General features: G+C 55.6%; 1 protein-coding gene across 3 annotated transcripts in view; it reads left to right on the top strand.

Annotated features, from left to right (window-relative positions):
* The window catches only part of AGO2 (argonaute RISC catalytic component 2), a 94657-nt gene that overhangs the window by 44401 nt on the left and 30111 nt on the right, over positions 1-20145 (top strand). For all 3 annotated transcript variants that reach the window (XM_066379575.1, XM_066379576.1, XM_066379574.1), the window contains 6 exons: positions 11133-11253; positions 14741-14922; positions 16465-16601; positions 17194-17328; positions 18028-18115; positions 19826-19973. In XM_066379575.1, the coding sequence (XP_066235672.1) occupies positions 11133-11253; positions 14741-14922; positions 16465-16601; positions 17194-17328; positions 18028-18115; positions 19826-19973 (811 nt within the window). The remainder of the gene's footprint in view (positions 1-11132; positions 11254-14740; positions 14923-16464; positions 16602-17193; positions 17329-18027; positions 18116-19825; positions 19974-20145) is intronic.

The raw sequence follows: 20145 nt of genomic DNA, 5'->3' as shown, positions 1-20145 counted from the left end.
GGGGGGGGTGACTGCTAATGAGTACGGGGTCACTTTTTGGGGTGATGATGGTGTTCCAGGTTTGTATGGTGGTGATGACTGCCAAAACCTTGTCATCTACCAGCACCATCGAACCGTACATTTCAAGTAGATAGATTTTATGCCGTGTGAATGATGTTACAATAAAGATGTGAAAATTGCTTTCATTATTTTTGAATTAAGTTGGTTTTACTTTTCTCGTTCCAGTTTTTAGAGCATTTTAACTCTTTGACTTGCTTTGCTGTGGTGGCTGAGAAACCCAGCGTAGGCGATGCTGTCAGCACCCAGGGAGCAGGCGTCCTGACCTTGTTCCCGACCGCGGGGGGGGGGGGGGGGGCAGCATCTCTTCTTTCATTCACCTGTAAAACATCATGTTCATCCTGGGATTTTCACAGGGACCCCGTCAGGCTGAGGGAGCTCTCATCCTAGTTCGCTGAGAATTAGCCTCATATAGGGTGTTGAATTCTGTCGATACAGTGCTTTCTCTGTTTCTATTGAGGTGATCATGCAGTTTTTCTTATTGAACCCCCTCCCAATAAGGTGGTAAATTACTTTTTTTTGAAGGGGGAAATGTTAAATCTGCTTGACTTTCTGGGAGTCACGATGTACTATTTTATACATATCTTTAGCTCCGGCACACCCTTTTCATACATTGTTGGGTTTAATGTTAGCCTTTGCTGTGCTCTCTGTGTCTGTGCTCCTAAAGGACATCGCTCTGCATTTCCCTGTAGGCTTCGGTGTCAGGGACATGTGGGAAGGAAGCTAGGAGGCACTCCGTGTCCTCCACGCGCTGAAAATGTCAAGTGTGAGGTTGATACAGTTTCTTAAATGTTTGACTGAATTTGTTACCGAAACCATTTGGGCCTGGTGTTTTCTCTGCAGGAAGTGCATCATACAGTTTCTTTATTAGATATTTGGCTATTCAGATTTTCCCGTTTCTGTACCAGGCTTAGTAGTTTATGTCTTCTAAAGGAATCTGCGTGTTTTACGTCAGTTGTCACATTGACTGGGCGTAACATCGGCCATGGGATTCTGTTGCTGTTTGCAGGACCCGGAGTGAAAGCTGTTGCTTTGTCCTGTTTTAAATTTGCATTTTCTCTCCATCAGGTTTGCAGGTGTTATCAATTAGCTTCATTTTCACACAGACACAACTACTTTGTTGATTTTTCTGTTTTGTTGTTGATTCCGCCTTCCTCGTGCATGTCTGACAGTGGGGAATCCTCTCAGAGTCCTTTTAAACCTGTAAATGAATTTATTTTCTTACTATTTTTTTTTGTTTTGTTTTTTGTTTTTTTTGTTTTGTATTTTTCTGAAGTTGGAAACGGGGAGGCAGTCAGACAGACTCCCGCATGTGCCCAGACCGGGGCCCATCTGGGGCGTTGCTCTGTTGCAACCAGAGCCACTCTAGCGCCTGAGGCAGAGGCCATAGAACCATCCTCAGCGCCCGGGCCAACCTTGCTCCAGTGGAGCCTTGGCTGCGGAAGGGGAAGAGAGAGACAGAGAGGAAGGAGAGGGGGAGGGGTGGAGAAGCAGATGGGCGCTTCTCCTGTGTGCCCTGGCCGGGAATCAAACCCAGGACTCCTGCACGCCAGGCCAACGCTCTACCACTGATTCTTACTATTTTTGAAAGGTATTTTTGTCGGACATTGAATTCTAAATTAACAGCCCCCCCCAACACCTTGCAAATGTCTTTTTTTTAAAGTGTGTATGTGACAGAGACAGAGAGAGATAGAGAAAGGGACAGATAGGGACAGACAGACAGGAAGGGAGAGAGATGAGAAGCATCAGTTCTTCGTTACGATACCTTAGTTGTTCATTGATTGCTTTCTCATATGTGCCTTAATGGGGGAGGGGCTACAGCAGAGCAAGTGACCCCTTCCTTGCTCAAGCCAGTGAGCCCACACTCAAGCCGGATGAGCCCTCACTTAAGCTGGTGACCTCAGAGTTTTGAACCTGGGTCCTCAGCATCCCAGGCCAATGTTCTGTTCAGTATGCGACCGTCTGGTCAGGCTGCAAATGTCTTTACATTGACTTTTAATCCTAATTGAGTCTGGGGAAATGTCAACTCATTTTCTTTTTTAAATCTTATTAATTGGTTTTAGAGTGAGGGAAAGGGAGAGAGGGAGGGGAAGAGAGAGAGAGAGAAAAAAAATCAACCTGCTCCTGTATGTGCCCTGACCGGGGATCGAACCCACAACCTTTGCATTTCAAGATGATGGTCTGCCCAACTGAGCTGTCCAACCCGGACCCTTCATTGTCTCATTGTACTTACTTTGTATGTAATTTGTCTTTTTACCTCTTGAGTATTTTTTATTTAATTTCGGTCTTCTGCAGTCTGGCTGTGACGTGCCCAGGTGTGGTTTCTCTAGCCCCCACGCCCGTCTCCTCTGGGTGATGGGACTGCCACCCTCTAGCTAGCGCCCTTCCCCGGTTCTGTGGTTTGGAAATGGTCCCGTGGCAGCGTGAATGCCTGGCTTGCCTCAGGGTTCCCTTCCCTCGACAGTCACGACAGTCACGGTCCGAAGCGGCCTGTTGTCCAGTGCCAAATGACCGCCTCCTGTTCCTTCTGGGGCTGTAGCGTTTGGGGGAAAGGAGGCTAAGACCAACGCAGTTACTTTGCCGTGGGCAGACACGGAATTCTCGATGCGTCCTGATAACCCAGTTGATCACCCGGTCTGTGCTGGGGTCCTAGCAAGTCCTCTTGGCTGTGACGTTCTTCCTGGTGACAGACCGACAGACAGCTTTGTAAGAATGTTTGGGGGTTCAGTTCCTTTACCTGTGAAACTGAATACTTGGATATTAATTCAGACTTTTTAGAAGGTGATTTGGTATATATATTAAAAAATAAAAAGAGCATAGACCCTTTGACCCACCAATTCTACCTCTTCCAGAAGATATGTCTCCAAACAGGCAGTGCTTCACAGTTACATGGGACCCTTTACGTATGTGCTTCCTCAAGTGTGTTTCTGAACAGACACTTTGGGCACAGCTGGTTTAAGCAGCTCTGTTTTTTGAGGGTCTTCTGCGATGTTTCCGTGTGTTTTGAGCGCTCTGGGAGGCCCTCGGAATGAGCTAGTTTGTTTCTGATCTCCCTCGTACCGGAAGCGACGTGCGTCTGGGGCGAGGTGCGCTCTCAGCTGGGGTGAGGGCACGGACCAGCAGACACATTTCCGGGCTTGCGATCGGGGTGGTGGCAGCTGGCCTCTTATTACACCATCACCGCGGCGAGCAAGAAAGCTTTCTTTGATGAAAATAGGTGTGACTGAGGCTTTGTTATCTGGCAACAGCAAAAGGTGGACGGTGATTCAAGTTGGAGTCTTTGCCGCCCTGTGCTGTGCATTTTTGTGTAGTTACACCCACAGGTTTAAAAGTGACCTGGTATTTGGAAATTGCCTCCAGTCAAACAGAAAGTTGCCAAGGCGGGGCCTGCGCTGCGTTCTGGGGCCCCAGCCGGCTGGCACCCTGGCAGGCGTGCGGCGGCCCTGGCTCTGGAGCCAGCCTGGAAGTAGCTGCCTGGTTAGCTCTCAGGGCTCCTTATTTTCCTATCAGTTCTGATGGAGTTTGGCGAAGGTCCTGGTTCAAAATTATGGTCAATCAAAACAGTGTAGGAAAACGTTGGGGTCACGTGTTTGCGCTGGCGAAACCCCTGTGCTGACGCCCGGCCTTAGTCCCTCCTGCCAGCCATGCGGCCAGCCGGCCAACATCCTGGAAACCTCCACGCGTGGGGTAGCTGCTCTGCCACTGGGGGTGCAGCGGTGGACAGGACAGACCAGTTCCTGTCCCCCGTGGGGAAGAGGGGGTCAGGCCCGCAGTCAGCAGGACTCGGGGTCAGCCCTGGCGGAGGGAGGCTCAGAGCAGAACGAGAGTCAGGAAAAAAGGACTCAGTTCAGACTGTGACTGTCCCCCCCCACCCCCAGGAGTAAGGCTGTCTGGACAGTTCCAAACACGCCACCTTCTCACCTGTCTCTTCTTCCAGCTGCGTTCCCTGTAGGGCAGAGACAGGGTCCATTCTGAGGTCCCAAGCCTTGTGCAGTGCCAACCCAGAGGCTCTGTGCGGGGCCGAGACAAGGGTGCCGTCACGTACCAAAGAGCCAGCTGCGTGCGTCATGACGAGTCACGGTGCCTCCTCCCCCCCGTGAGCCCTCGGTCTCACCCCTCCCCGAGTGGGTGTGTGGGCCGGACTCAGTACAAGCCAAGGTCCACCCTCTCCGGGTGCCCCCAGCATCGTGGACCCAGGGATGGCCGCGCCCATAGCCAGCACCCTGTGCTGCTGTGGCTGGTGCAGGCCTTGCCACCGGCACCAGGAAATCTGGCCGATGGGTCAGAATTCGCAGCGCTGTGCTCAGAAGCCCCGACGGGCTCCAAGAAGAAGGTGTGCTCCTCCTTGCAACCGCCCTTTCCTCTTGTTCCTCCTGAGCTCCGTCAGGTGGCCTCCGAAGAGCCCGCAGAGCCATCGCTCTGGGCCTGGGCCTGGGAGGGGCCCGGGGGCTGGACTGCCGTAGCCTGTGCGCACTTTAGACTCTGTCTCCTAGAGGGGGGCGCACGGCCCCGGCTTTTTATGGGTTTTTTTTGTTTGTTTTTTGTTTTTTGTTTTACAAAGAGTCAGAGAAAGGGACAGGTAGGGACAGACAGACAGGAACGGAGAGAGATGAGAAGCATCAATCATCAGTTTTTCATTGCGACACCTTAGTTGTTCATTGATTGCTTTCTCATACGTGCCTTGACTGTGGGGCTGCAGCAGACCAAGTAACTCTTTGATCAAGCCGGCAAGCTTAGATCCAAGCTGGTGAGCTTTTGCTCAAACCAGATGAGCCCGCGCTCAAGCTGGCGACCTCAGGGTCTCGAACCTGGTCCTCTGCATCCCAGTCCGACTCTCTGTCCACTGTGCCACCACCTGGTCAGGCTCGGCCCCAGCTTTTTAAAAGGTAGTTGCCAAAGAGGTGTGCACAGGATGTCTAATATTATAAAGGCAGAAAGCAAGCCAGCAAGAGAAGTCATTTGTGTGTCAACCAGGGAAAGGTAGGTAAGTGAACATTGTGAGGTGTAGGGAAATGTCCACAGTGTGACGGACAGTGGAGCGTGAGTGTTAACACCGAGCCCTGGTACACAGGCAGCCTGTCCTAAGTGGTTTGTTACTATTCAGTCACAGCACATGATACAGTGACATCTCTGCTGCTGCCTTGATGAGCACTTAGCATATAGCGACAGGGAAAGGTCTCAGACAGAGTGGGAGGGGAGCGAGCCCCGGGCCGTGTGCTTGAGCTGTACGCTTTAAGAAATGAAAATACAGTGTGTTTCTTGTTATGTACTTTTATGTTTACACGGATGCATCGGTTTGAAAACAATCCGATCTTGCTGCATCTGGGAAAGGGATGGAGATGCGGAGGTGGTCCAGGCAGACTTGAAGCATTATTCGTATTTGAAATTTGCAGTGTGAAGGTATTACTGCAAAACCTGTGTGATTAGAAATTAACGAAAGGATGCCTTTTTTTAGAAGAGAACTTCCCATAATTATGGTAAAAAAAACCAGGCTAATACAGAGCGTGCCAGTCTCCCTGGGTTAGCAAAGCCGTTCCGTGACAGGGAGGCAGGCGGTTCTGCATCTTGTTGCTGCCTCGTGCCATTGTGTGGACGAGGGTGTCCACCGCGAGGTCATTGTGAGGACTGAGTGAGCTGCCCGGCAGAGAGGGAGGACGTGCTGACCTGTCTGCCACGGTCACTGTTAGTCCACATGTTGATACGGGAGCTGCTCTCTAAGGCAGCATACGTCAGGCTGAGAGCCAGTCGCACTCAGTAACGGTGTTTGTCTAGAGATCCAGTGGATGTGCAGGAACGTGGCTTTCCGATGGCTGAACTGGACATTCAGGAAGAACGAAACCAAGAATCGCATGTCCCCAGGCAGGTCATCCCTGCTGAGGAGCAGCAGGTCAGTCAAGCCCCTGGAGCTGGGCAGAGCCCGGGGGAGCCAGTGTCTAATGGGCCCGGGTCTTCCGTTGGGGAAGAAGAGAAACTTGTGGAGATGGAGGGTGGTGTTGGTTGTACGACAGTGTGAATGCACTACCATGCGGAAGTGATTGAAGTGGCACACTTTATGTTATCCATTCATTACCCAAATTAAAACAGAGAGGGAGGGAGGGAGGGGGGCAGGGGAAGGAAGAGACGAACGGAGGAGGGAAGGAAGAAAGAAGGAAGATCTGTCTTCGAGTTGGTCTGTGTCGATGGAGGGAAAGGCCTCCACGTTTCAGTTAGTTACCATCCCGTGACAAAACTTCGGCAGTAGGATTCCTGTGTGCAGGGCACAGTGTAGGCGGTAGCTTTTCCGTTTCCACAGAGGTGGGCCGCGAGGCATGGGAGCCTCGTGTGGGTGGCAGATGCCTTTGCCTGGTCTGTGCGGTGGCCTGGTTGCTTTGTCATCTGTCAGGGTGGCTCTTAGCCTCCTCGTTGGAACAAATACTTGCTGAGCCCCTGGGGTGCCAGCCTGCCAGGTGCTGGGTGTTCTGGGCGACGCCTGCCCCCGCACAGCTTGTGTGAGCGGGTGGTAAGCATTAGGACAGACAAATGTTTCCAGTGCATAAGCGCCATTTTGTTGTTTTGAATGCCAGGTACCTAGCTGCCACAGCTCTGTTCTCTCTCCTGATACCTCTGCCGTAAAGGAAATGTCCACATGCCCGTGGTCTTTTTCTGGGCTCTCAGTTCTGTCCCGAGGTCTCCCATCTGTACCAACTCCAAGGGCAAACCATCTCTGTCACTGTCACGTGTCCACATTGACCCTCTTCAAGAGTGTACTGGCTGGCCTTTGTCCTATTTCCAAATACATTTTAGAATTAGTTCATTAAATTCCATCAAGTAAAAATAAACCCCTCTGATCTTGCTTGGGATTGAAAGAATGAGTGTGTTAGGGGAGAGTTGAGTATTACGGTCCATGAACATGGTTCTGTTTTGTCTTTGAACATCTCATGGTGCTTCCAGCCCCCAGAGGAAAGGTTTGTGTGTTCCACATGGAACCAGCTGTCCCCTGCCCCCCATTCCTACATGTTTAAATGGCGGCAAATCCGTTCCTCTCTGGAACCTGTAGGAAGGATCATGCTGGTTTGGCTTCTCGTCTCTAATCTCAGGGTTGAGACCACTGGAGGGGCCAGACTCTTCTAGAAGCCAGGACAAGGTGAAGGGCAGGCTAAGGTGCAGGGTGGCCATTGATTCTGGAAACATAGATGCGTGACATTATTTATTGATGTTAGGTTGCATCGTGTAATAAAATAATTTAAACCTGTGTTTTCAAACACAACCATCCGTGTAGCCAAACCTCCCAGGAATTCCTCTGCTGCTCTAAGGAGCTTCTGTCAGGCCAGAACCCCGGAGCCTGTAGCTGCAGCTGTCCTGTGTGCACTAGTAATTCACAAACAGAACAACCTGCGCCGTCCTAACGCTGCTCCGTTTGTTCGCCAGTTGATGGACATTTGGGCTGCTTCCAGCTCAGGACTGTTATGAACATTTGCACACAGTGGTGATGTGGTTGTGTGTTCTCATTCATCAGGTATTGCCAGATGGTGTGGCATGTATATAATTGACCTTATAAGAAACAGCCCAGCCTTTCCCCCGAGTGGTTGTATCATTTCGCATTCCCAGCGGCAGTGTGAGTTCCCTGTCCTCGCCTTCCTCTGCGCCCCTTGCTGTGGTGGGTCTGTGATGTCCGCCATTCTAGTGGGTGTACAGTGGTGTCTCTTTGTGCTTTTATTAGAATTTCCCTGATGACTAATGATGGGATCTTTTCGTGTCCTTACTAGTGGCCATGTGTATATCTTTTTTTTGTGATATGTCTGTTCAGATCTTTTACCCCCTCCCTTTTTTTTTTTTTGAGATAGAGAAAGGAGGGAGAGAGGAAGGGAGAGAGAGAGAGAGAGAATCATCAGTTCTTCATTGCAGCAGTTTAATTGTTCATTGATTGCTTCTCATGCATGCCTTGACTGGGGATTGGACCAGATCAAACCAGTGACCTCTCAAGCCAAACCGGTGACCTCTTGTTTAACCTGGTGACTTTGGGCTCAAGCCAGTGACTTAATCATTTTTAAAAGTTGGGTTGTTTGTCTTATTGAATTGTAAGAATTTTTAAAATATATATTATACATGCAATTCCTTTGTCAGATACACCATTTTGGAATATTTTCCCCTGGCCAGTGGCTTGCCTTTACCTTTTCACAAAAGTATCTTTAATAATAGTAACAGTTTTTAATTTTTCTGAAGTCTCAGTTTTTATTGTTTCCTTTTACATTCAGCACTTTTTATGGTCTAAATACCTTTGTTCCAGGGTTCACGATGATCTTTCTCTCCCCTTTCTTTCAGAAGTTCTATAGGGCCAGGTTCTCCTTATCTCTGCATTTACTTCGCATCGACTGCTTTCCTCGTGTTACACTGGACCTTCTACTCCTGGTATCCGCCCAGCATTGGCACACTGTATTCATCTCCACTTGTTACTGCTTTGTTTCTACATCTGGGTTTATAAGTGGGATTGGCCCATGATCACCTTGGTGGTGTTTCAAGATAAAAGTTTCGCTAGTCTCATAAAATGGGTTGGGACGTGTGCCCTCTTAGTTCTGGCCGCACTATATTTGAGTTTAGGTGGATGATCTGTCCTTGGAATGTGGGTAGAACTTTCCAGGGGAGCCATCTGGACCTCAGGTTGATCTTGAGATCTTGACCATGAATATGGAACCCTTGGAGCTTGGAGACCGTGGTCTGGAGATGGCGTGCTGAGGTGGCCCCGAGTGGCACACGGAGACACAGTGGTCAGGAATGGCGGAGGTGGGGGCTGGCTGGAGGTCCTCGGACTTTGCAGCTGCCGTTGGTATCGGAGGCCTGGTGCGTTCCCGGGGCGCCATCCAAGAAGACGTGTCGAGGCTCCCTCTGTTCCGGGAACCCCTGGGCACCGGCTGCTGGGGCAGGACTGGCTGGGTCCCTGGGGACTTGGCACAGTTGAAGGTCGACTGGGCAGAGCCAGTCTGAATACCGAAAGCCTGCTTAGGCCATCTTCCCTCATATTCTGGAAAAGGAACAGAATGAATTTGATTCTTGCCTCCGGAAAGGTGGCCAGGGCTCTCTGCCTGGGAGACACCCTTGCAGCAGAGCCAGCTCAGGTCCCAGCCCCTCTGTCCCTGTCACCAGCCTCCATCCCCCATCTGCCATGTCCCGGGAGCTGCCATTTCCTGGTAACGGCTGAGATTTTTGAACCTCTGATGGTATCGACCCTTCCCTGTTTGCTCTAGGAAGACCCCGGGGGCCAGGCCGGAGTCTGGGCCTTTCCTCTCTGAGCCTTCCTGGCACTGTGTGTAAGGAGATCAGGTATTCATGCAGTGGGTTGAGTTGAAATGCCTCAAACATCCCCAGAATGCTGGCAGGCTGGTTAAGTGGGCTCTCCTGGAGCAGGGACATGGCAGAGCCTCCCTCCAGCTGAGCTGTCAAGTGGTCCATGGTCACCACCATGGAGTGTGAGTCTGTGTGTCTGCTGAGCCCGGGCCACGTGGTCCCCGGGAGCCCTGGTCTCTGGTCACTGCTGCAGAGTGTGCGTCTGTCTCTGCTGAGCCCGGGACACGTGGTCCCCGGGAGCCCTGGTCTCTGGTCACTGCCGCAGAGTGTGCGTCTGTGTCTCTGCTGAGCCCGGGCCACGTGGTCCCCGGGAGCCCTGGTCTCTGGTCACTGCTGCAGAGTGTGCGTCTGTCTCTGCTGAGCCCGGGCCACGTGGTCCCCGGGAGCCCTGGTCTCTGGTCACTGCCGCGGAGTGTGCGTCTGTGTGTCTGCTGAGCCCGGGCCACGTGGTCCCCGGGAGCCCTGGTCTCTGGTCACTGCCGCGGAGTGTGCGTCTGTGTGTCTGCTGAGCCCGGGCCACGTGGTCCCCGGGAGCCCTGGTCTCTGGTCACTGCTGCAGAGTGTGCGTCTGTCTCTGCTGAGCACGGGCCACGTGGTCCCCGGGAGCCCTGGTCTCTGGTCACTGCCGCAGAGTGTGCGTCTGTGTCTCTGCTGAGCATGGGCCACATGGTCCCCGGGAGCCCTGGTCTCTGGTCACTGCTGCGGAGTGTGCGTCTGTCTCTGCTGAGCCCGGGCCACGTGGTCCCCGGGAGCATTGGTCTCTGGTCACTGCTGCGGAGTGTGCGTCTGTGTGTCTGCTGAGCCCGGGCCACGTGGTCCCCGGGAGCCCTGGTCTCTGGTCACTGCTGCGGAGTGTGCGTCTGTGTGTCTGCTGAGCCCGGGCCACGTGGTCCCCGGGAGCCCTGGTCTCTGGTCACTGCTGCGGAGTGTGCGTCTGTCTCTGCTGAGCACGGGCCACGTGGTCCCCGGGAGCCCTGGTCTCTGGTCACTGCTGCGGAGTGTGCGTCTGTGTGTCTGCTGAGCCCGGGCCACGTGGTCCCCGGGTGCCTGGAGCATCCTAGTGCTCGTGGGGTATCTGCGCTTCAGTGCCTGAAGCACAAGCAGCACAGGTGCAGCCGACCCCCACAGGACGCCCGTGGCTGCACAGGTGGGCTGTGGGGTGACTGGGCCACCTGCGTTGGCTGGACTTGGGCTCTGCATCAAGTTCAAGGTCTTTGTGTTGCAGCCCAGACTTCAAGGGCAGCAGCACCCTGCACTTGTTCTTACAGGGGACTGCAGGCGGCCACGCCGACCACACAAACCCCCTGCACACCTCTGCTTACGTCACATCTTCTGACGTTTTGGTGACCAAAACAAGGCGCATGGCCGAGCCAGCGTTCAGTGTCATTGGGGTGGGGATTGTCCTGTGTGTGCCCCGGTGGGGAGGCCTGCAGACTCTCCTGTCGATGTGCGTTACATCTCCCTTGGGGCCCTCTCCTCGAGGCCCCAGGAAGTTCCGGGAGCTTCTGTTGTCTGCCGTGTGCAGAGCATGCGGCTGGTGGGAAGGACACTCTGATGCTTGAGTGACTCAGCGAGTGGGATGAGCTCACAGGAGGTTCCAGTTTGACTCTTTACAGAAGAAAGCTGAAAGTCATGTTACGAAAGGAGCCCTGGGGTTTATAAAATTGCTTGTAAATGGTGTTGGAAGAATGTAGTCCTTGTGTGCCATTTCTCTGGTTTTATTGACATTTTGCTCAAATTCTGACTTGTTTCAGGGAAATAGTGGAGCATATGGTCCAGCACTTTAAAACACAGATCTTTGGGGATCGGAAACCAGTGTTCGATGGAAGGAAGAACCTCTACACGGCGATGCCCCTTCCGATCGGGAGGGAGAAGGTGAGTGCCCGGGCACGGGTCTCTCGGTGTGCCTGCCTGTGGAGGCGACGGCCCACCCGGGGGGGGTCCTGCTTGTGGAAGTGATCGCCCACCTGGGGGAGTCGCCCACTTCTCTGTGCTTCACCCTGAGGTCCATCAGAACTGCCTTCCAGGGCCCTGGTTTCCAGTGGTGGAGGGTTAAGCTGTCTGTGTCCAGAGACAGGAAGGGAGGCCGTCTTGAAACCACTAGGCTTTTAAATGTAACCCAGAGGCCCACGCAGGTGCTGCAAGTCACTACCAGACAGGAGCCTGCGTGCGCGGTGTGGCGGTGGAGACCTAAGGAGAGGTGTGTCTGCACCAGTGTGGGTGCATGTGTGTGACCGTGGCAGGAAACAGAGCTGACATGCGACCATTGCCAGTGAGTCACCTGAACTAACAGGCAGACCCTCAGCCCGGGGTCCTGCTTCTGTTACAGTCGCCTTTCCTTTCGTTTTCTTTTCTTCTCTTCTCTTCTCTTTGCTTTCTTCCTCCTTTCCTCTCCTCCCTCCCTCCCTCCTTCCCTTTTCTTTCTTTCTTTCTTTCTTTCTTTCTTTCTTTCTTTCTTTCTTTCTTTCTTTCTTTCTTTCTTTCTTTCTAGAAAGGAAAGGAGAGAGTTGAGAAGCATCAGTTCATAGTTGCAGCACTTTAGTTGTTCATTGATTGCTTCTCATATGTGCCTTGATGGAGAGGTTGGGGTGGTGCTCAGCTACTGACCCCTTGCTCAAGCCAGCAACTTTGGGCTCAAACCATTAATCCTGAAATAATGTCGATGACCCCACGCTCAAGCTGGCGACCTTGGGGTTTTAAACCTGGGACCTCAGCACCCCAGGTCGACACTGTCCATTGTGCCTTTCCTGGTCAGGCACAGTCTCCTTTTCTTACTATCTTATTTATATCATGGCTTTACTTAAAAAGTAGTCAAGTTTCTGCCTGTAAGTTGTCACTTTTGGGGGCGTTTTTCAGCAGGGGGGCTGCTCCAGAGTGATCAGGGTGTTTCTTATAAGTAGGGGAGCAGAGACTCAGCTCAGAAATAATCTTTAGACAGCCCTGGCTGGATAGCTCAGTTGGTCAGAGCCTTGTCCCCATATGCAGAGGTTGCAGGTTCGATCCCCTGTCATGGTACAGACAGGAACAGATCATCTGTCTGTTTCTCTGTCTCTCCCCCCCCCTAAAATCAATAAATAAACCTTTAAAAGAAAGAAATAATCTTCATACAAACTTTAAAAAAAGTAACTTATCAAGCCCAATAAGAGTGGAAAAGCTGGTTCTCAGGGAGAATGACCCACAGGACGAGCTTCTTAGAGCGTGTCCCTGAGGAGGGCTACAGCTCAGAGCTTAGAGGGTCTCACACTGCTGTCCAGTGACCACAAGCTCTTTCTTCCTTTTCTTTTACATTTTAATGATCGTCTTAAAAGGGCTCAGCTCCTCTTGCCCATCTGGACGGCAAGCAGGCCGGGCGGTTCTGGCCTGGAGCTGTGGGGCCCGATAAGAGGAGAGGCTGGTGCTGATAAGGGGTCTGGACTGGAGGGGCCCACGGCGATCCTCAGAGGTGGCGCTGGCACACTCGGCACACTTGCCTGGCACGGGGCAGCTGAGCAGTGTCCTCATGTGAGGGAACACCAGGGCCCTGGGCCTGTCAGCGCGGGAGGAATGCCCCGTGCAAAGTCACCGGTGGCTATTTGAAATTGATTGAGTATAAAGCTTTGTGTTTAATTTGTATTAGAAAGAAAAGCTTGAGTTTATTCACAGTTTCGTCTGTAAATATTTATAATTACACACTGAGGGGAGAGGGATGTTTTCCTTCGGAAGGGGTGGGGGGACTGTATGCTATTTGAATTGAAACACATCCCTGTAGACATTAAGGGGATACCTCTGGGGTGACAGAAGGTCTGAATTGAGTCCTTGCTTTGTCCTTCCTTGTGGTGGCTCCCTGCGTAAGCCACCGCAGCTGCATCTTGGGGAGATGGTGTAGAAGCTGCCTCTCAGGTCCTGTGTGAGTTGAATGTGAGCGCCCCCCGCCCCCCCCGAAGAACTTACCCTTCCTAGTGCTTCCTGCAGCCTGGGGCCTCTGGGGCGTCTGCGTCTCTAACCAGCTCCTAGACCAGCTGCTGGTCCAGAATCATACTCTGAGCTGCCAGGGTCTGAGGCACTCAGCAGACACCACTGCTCACTGCTGCTCCTGGCCTCAGGGACCCGATCTGTCTTCCTGGCCCATGTGCTGCTGCCCCGTGCCCGCAGGAGCCCTGCCTATGCTCTGCCCATCACCTGGCGGGCGCCAGCGTCTCTCAGTGCAGTCCCAACCAGCCTCACCCTTTTCTGGGTTAAGTTTAGGGAACCCGCCTAAAGCCACACTGTTTGCTGAGCCTGGGTCCCCTGACTGCACTGCACCCCAACCCTCATCTGTGCGGCTCCGGCAGATACTCGTGATATGCAGAGGAGTCTCTTGTTTGAGACTAAAGTGAGGTGTCGCCCTTGTCTAGTCCTGTAATCCTGTAGCCAGGGGCCATCGTTTCTCTCTCATGTGTGCTTTCTCTCTGTAAAGTGTTTCTTTGTCCTGTGGGCACTTCTGTGGTGAGAGGACCCTTCAGTGTCCGCTGGTGGCTGGGTGGGGCAGGTGGCTGCACCGTGTCCCTCAGCCCTCACTCAGGAGAGCCGCTGTTGTCACCCCCTCCGACTCACTTTCCTTGACACTCGCCCACCGCCTTCGTCCCAGGCCCCCTGCGGGAGGAGGTCTGTCCTGTTAGGCCGAGCGACCACCCCGCCAGCCCTCGGTGTTTAGGACAGGAGGCAGAGGAAGTCGTACCGGTTGCTCCCAGGTTTGGTTTAACTGCTGGGTCCGTTTTAGCAGGACACAGTATGGTTTTCAGGATGGGGGCGTGGGTCCTCCGTCCTGGTGCTGGAGCTGGCCAGAGCTGCCCGCCCGGGGCAGGGCCGGTGTGGGGTCCCACCGCCACTACCTCACTCAGCACGACCCCCTGCCCACGTCCGACTGTGACCTCGCTGAACGGGACGGGCAAGGTGCCGGCATTGTGGGGTGCACGGCCGTCTCGACTCCAGGTGTGAGCATTCTGCTGTTGGTCCAATCACACGTCTGCTGGGACGGCTTTCTGTCCCTGGTTTAGTCCCGGTGAAGCTAGCCCGTGGACTCGGAAGGGACCCAGAGACGGGACCCCCGAGAGCAGCCCAGGAGCACCTCAGCCTGTGCCCTCCCGCCACTCCCCACCCATGTCTCCTTTGGCGGGCGCTGCCCCTGCAGGGTGTGGTGTCTCGCCACTGGACGCACTAGACGTGCGTGGAAGGGGGGCGTCCCAGGCCTTGTCGTCACCGTGCTGGTGGGCGTGAGGGCGTGGCGTGCGTGCCCACGCGTGTGCCTGGATAAGGGACTGACTGAGGCTTGACCTCCGCGGGCCTCCCGACAGCCCCGCCGGGCGGAAGCCGGGATATGACCGTGTGCCCTCGTCCCTCGCAGGTGGAGCTGGAGGTCACGCTGCCGGGAGAAGGGAAGGACCGCATCTTCAAGGTGTCCATCAAGTGGGTGTCCTGCGTGAGCCTGCAGGCGCTACACGACGCACTTTCGGGGCGGCTGCCCAGCGTCCCCTTTGAGACGATCCAGGCCCTCGACGTGGTCATGAGACATCTGCCCTCCATGAGGTGAGGACCGTCCAGGCCTGGGGGCCGGAGAGCCTGACGGCCAGGGGCCGTCGGCCTGTGACCTCGAGCGTCACCTGGAGCGTTTGAACTCTGTGTGAGGGGAGCTGGCTCCCGGAGGCAGGCGGTGGTGGTCTTGTCGGCTCATATAATGGAAATAACAGCGGTGCTGACGAGGAGAAAACTCTCCGGCCCCTGCGGCCGAGCACAGAAAGGTGACCTCCCTCCTTGTGTTCGTCCGCTAGGCGGTCCTGTGACTCTGCCTGGCGCCGTGAGCGCAGTCCTGTTTCCACGTCCCTTCGCAGGAGGGACTGGTCACGGGCCTGGTGTCCAGGCTCCGCACGTGACGGAGCTTCCCCCATGGGAGGAGCCTTTCAGGGCTGCAGGGAACACCACGTGTGCTTCCAACTTCTGTCTTATTCTGCGGGATCACTTTCTTACTGCGCAGTGTCGCCCTTGAGCGTGCTGGGACAGAGGGTAGCGGACCCTCTAATGGCTCCTAATTTGCCGGTTGGCTGGGCAAGGGTTGGACGAACTCCCAAGGCCTGTTCCTGCCACGTGCGTGGCACACTGAGCCTCAGGAACAATGGACGAGCAAGGGAAGGTGCCACCTGACAGCGAGACGCAACCCCACACCGACCGCTCCCGGGGCCGGCCAGACGGTCAGGTCCGAGGGGAGGGCCAGGCGCCCTCTGTCCCTGCGTGAGTGTGAGAGAAGGCGCTGGAGCGCCGTGCGAGACTCGAGGGGAGCCCTAGTGGCTGCAGTCTTCAGACTGTCGGGGTGCCTGCAGGACAGGCTGTCGTTGGCACTCGCCCCAGGCCCCCGGGATACACGATGCCCCGTTGCGGTCCTCGGTGGTTTTACATCCCGGGAGCAGGTGCTGCTGGTGCCTCAGGTGGCCCCTCCAGGGTGTGTGACCCTCTCACGTGGCCTTCCCGTCCCCATACGAGGCCCTGGCCCCTCCCCTCCCTGTGGTTTCTGGTGAGACAGGAATGGAGGTCTGGTGCTGGTCTGGACACGGTCCTTGGCCACAGGCAGCCGCACCCGTGAGGCTGGGCCGTCCAGCCGTTGGCCCCGCTGCAGTTGCACGTGGCAGACTGGCCTCCATCTGTGCAGGCATACCTGCTGCCCGGTTCTGGAAGGAGGCCACATGCTGTTACGGGGTGGTATGAGGGTGGCCGTGAGCATGACAGTGTGGGGATACGGCCTCGGGGACCCGGGACACGCAGGCACACCTGGAGCGCTCCGGTGCCACCTGCAGCCAGAGTGTGTCCTGGCGGCTCTCTCAGTGTGGCCACGTGTCCCTGCGCTGGAGCTGGAGGCCTGGCTCACAGGAGCATGTTCCCATGTTTCCACCCTGTGACATGTGTAGAAACATCTCTTGCTGTCCCTGTGGCGAGGCCCTGGGTCCCCAAGTCTGCACCTCTCAGCGCCTAGTGACAGCATTTCCCACAGAAGAGCAAGGCAGTTATGGACGTGCCTGCTTGGTGGCCGCGGGCAGCTGTGGCCTGGGAGTCAGCGGGGTCTCGGGGGTCTCGTTGCAGGTACACGCCCGTGGGCCGCTCCTTCTTCACCGCGTCCGAGGGCTGCTCCAACCCCCTGGGCGGGGGCCGAGAGGTCTGGTTTGGCTTCCATCAGTCCGTCCGCCCTTCTCTTTGGAAAATGATGCTAAACATTGACGGTAAGCAGAGCCGAGTCTGCACTGTGGGGTGAGGCAGCGCTCGCTGGGGGAACGAAACCACAGAGAGGCCCGAGTGGCCAGCTCTAAACACAGCTCCTGTCCAGACAGAGAGGCTGCGTCACGCCTGGCCTGTCTCCCCTGCCTGTTGGGTCAGAGCAGCGAGCCACCTGCAGGGCCCAGCCTGGAGGTGTGGGCAGGGGGCCTGGGGCTGCGTCCACGGGGCCCGGGTTGAGTTTTCCCGGGGGTGGTGAGTGGGCACCCCACTGCCAGGTCCCTTGCCTCCTGTGTGGCAGCAGCGGGTGGGAAACCTCAGGGGTCCACACCAGAGAGGTGAGATCCAGCCTTTGTGGTTGTCGTGATGTTGGGGTTTGTTGTACACTAGTGTTTCTTCTCAGAGGGTGAGTGTAGCCCGCAGTGCTGCCCCTGGCGGGAGGGAGGGCCAGGCAGCCGGGACCAGGCACAGACCACGCAGCTCTGTCTCACCCCCAAGGCCCCGGGACTTTGCGGGGAGTGAGGATAGAGGGCCCCGTCAGGCGACCCTGTGGGACCCCCGGGTCACGTCCCTGCCTTGTCTCTCTTTTCCTGCCTTCAGTCTCAGCAACCGCGTTTTATAAGGCACAGCCAGTAATTGAGTTTGTTTGTGAAGTTTTGGATTTTAAAAGTATTGAAGAACAACAAAAACCTCTGACAGATTCCCAAAGGGTCAAGTTTACCAAAGAAATCAAAGGTGGGTAACTGCCCCGTGCCCTGTGCCTGCATGAGCCTGCCCTTTCCGCCCGGCGCAAGCTCTGACTCCTGCGTGGGTGTTGGGCAGGGAGGAGCAGTCACCGCACAGCGGTGGGACAGACCCCTGAACAGAGCAGAAGAAATGCCCTCGTCCCAGAGGAATGGCTGTGTCTGTGGGTGAGGGAGGGTTGGCATCGACTTCAGTTCCCGAGAGCAGAGCGTAGTTAGTCGGGGTCGTGTGGCCTTCCGGAACGCAGGGTACTTTCGTTCCTGCTTTGCACCCTCACAGCCCTGGCGTTGTCACACCCGCTCTGCCTGATGGCCACTCGGGCACGCGCAGTCCAGGCTCAAATACCTGGCTCTGGCCTTCTGCACCTGTTCTTCCCAAGGGCGTCTGAAGGTCGTGAGCAGCACTTGTTGCTAAAAATAATTCTGAAAGAGGCACAGGAAGCTGTGGCGGCTGACGCTGGCCTCCGGACGGAGCCCACACGGTCCCCTCTCTTCAAGAACAGTGTTCTGTGGCCTTGGGGTCGCTGGGGCGGAAGGCATCCCTGTGGGTGAGCCTGGCCCGACCTGCTGCTCCAGGATGCCTGGCGTGGGGCTGGCAGCAGTTCCTATGGAAACCGACGGTCGGGACGCGGACCACGTGCTCCGTACCGGCTGGGCCCTGACCCTGAGGCGGGCTGCTCTGTGTCACCAGGTCTGAAGGTGGAGATCACGCACTGTGGGCAGATGAAGAGGAAGTACCGCGTCTGCAATGTGACCCGGCGGCCCGCCAGCCACCAAACGTAATCACCTTCCCCGGCTCGTGTCCCCCGACCCCCCCTCGTCAGCCAGAGACCCCCCTGACCCCCCCTCGTCAGCCAGAGACCCCAGCTCGGGCTCATGTCCCCCGACCCCCCCTTGTCAGCCAGAGGCCCCAGCTCGGGAACGTGTCCCCCTGACCCCCCCTCGTCAGCCAGAGACCCCAGCTCGGGCTCATGTCCCCCTGACCCTCCCTTGTCAGCCAGAGGCCCCAGCTCGGGCTCATGTCCCCCGACCCCCCCTTGTCAGCCAGAGACCCCAGCTCGGGAACGTGTCCCCCTGACCCCCCCTTGTCGGCCAGAGGCCCCAGCTCGGGAACGTGTCCCCCTGACCCTCTCTTGTCGGCCAGAGGCCCCAGCTTGGGAACGTGTCCCCCTGACCCTCCCTTGTCGGCCAGAGGCCCCAGCTTGGGAACAGCGACTCTTCTGGGAAAAATGACTTCAATCCAGTTTTAAAATTTCAAAGCTTACCATTAGCTCAGCGGGTTCCAAACCACCTAACTACACGAAATACGGGCCCCACCTGGAGGAGGGTGCGGTACGGGCTCACTGCCGAGCCGTGTGACGGGGCGTGGATCTGCAGGTGCTCCTCCCCCAAGCCCCGCGCCCGCGCCAACGCGCCCGCATGGCCCGCCTGTCCTCTGCTGTCTCTGCCCTGGCTTCACTCCCAGTTTGGTGTCCAGAGCTGTGTAGTAGCAGCCGGGCCACGAGGATGGGGTGCCATCCTGGGTTCTCAGTGTTCCCTGGGGAGCAGTGACAGATGTGACCCCTGATCTGCACCGTAAGATCTGTGGGACCTGTGAGCACTGATTGGTTCATTCTGTGGTCATTCCATGGAACGTGGGCACTGGGGACACCGTCCGTTCCTGCTCCCAACCTCCATACCGGCCTCTCTGGCCTCCGCCCACCCATGAGTGGCCGTGGGTGCCCCAGGCACCTCCCTGTCTTCATCCGTCCTGGGAGATTTCGGGTTCTCTGGGGCCGGCCCTGGAAACCCCTGGCTCCTAACTAACCGGCTTTCAGAGCCAGTTGTGGTCCGTGGGCGGCTGGAAGCCTCTCGGCCTTTCTATCTGGCTTCCCTTCATTGGCCTTGAACCCCCTGTGTGCACATGTGTGATTCGGATTGCTGCATATTGTAGGCGTGTTAGCATTTCTTATTTCTCAACTGCAGAGATAAAATGAAAGGTTAGGGCAGGGGTCGGGAACCTTTCTGGCTGAGAGAGCCATGAACGCCACATATTTTAAAATGTAATTCCGTGAGAGCCATACAACAACCCGTGTATGTTACACATTATCCAATAAAAATTTGGTGTTGTCCCGGAGGTCAGCTGTGATTGGCTCCAGCCACCCACAACCATGAACATGAGCGGTAGGAAATGAATGGATTGTAATACACGAGAATGTTTTATATTTTTATTGTTATTATATTTTTTATTAAAGATTTGTCTGCGAGCCAGATGCAGCCATCAAAAGAGCCACATCTGGCTCGCGAGCCATAGGTTCCCAACCCCTGGGTCAGGGATTTGAGTATTCCAGATGACCCAGAGGGCATGTTTGTTTGTGGCCCTGGGGGGCTCTTGATCAATTGCCCCCTGAGTCACCAAGCCCGGGGGAAGCAGACCCAGGAAAGCAGCCCTGGGCAGTCGGGCTCTGCCGCCTGTGCCCACAGGCCCTGGGCACCTCTTTGCTTCCTAGATTCCCGCTGCAGCAGGAGAGTGGGCAGACAGTGGAGTGCACAGTGGCCCAGTACTTCAAGGACAGGCACAAGCTGGTTCTGCGCTACCCCCACCTCCCGTGTTTACAAGTCGGACAGGAGCAGAAACACACCTACCTTCCCCTAGAGGCAAGTCTGCCCCTGCGCACCCCTGCAGGGCTGGTCCGGGGCTGGTCCAGGGCTCCCGGGTCTACATGGCGACATTCCAGCCGCAGCGGGACCTCTGCAGGCGAAGGACAGCATCACACCTCAGTTTCCCCGGGAGTAAGATGGGTTTAGTACTTCTCGGGTGCGAAGACGA

Source organism: Saccopteryx leptura, chromosome 3 (assembly GCF_036850995.1).
Source record: "Saccopteryx leptura isolate mSacLep1 chromosome 3, mSacLep1_pri_phased_curated, whole genome shotgun sequence".
Lineage (NCBI taxonomy): Eukaryota > Metazoa > Chordata > Mammalia > Chiroptera > Emballonuridae > Saccopteryx > Saccopteryx leptura.
Note: the sequence above shows the minus strand (reverse complement) of the source record. Positions and strands in the feature narration are given on the sequence as shown.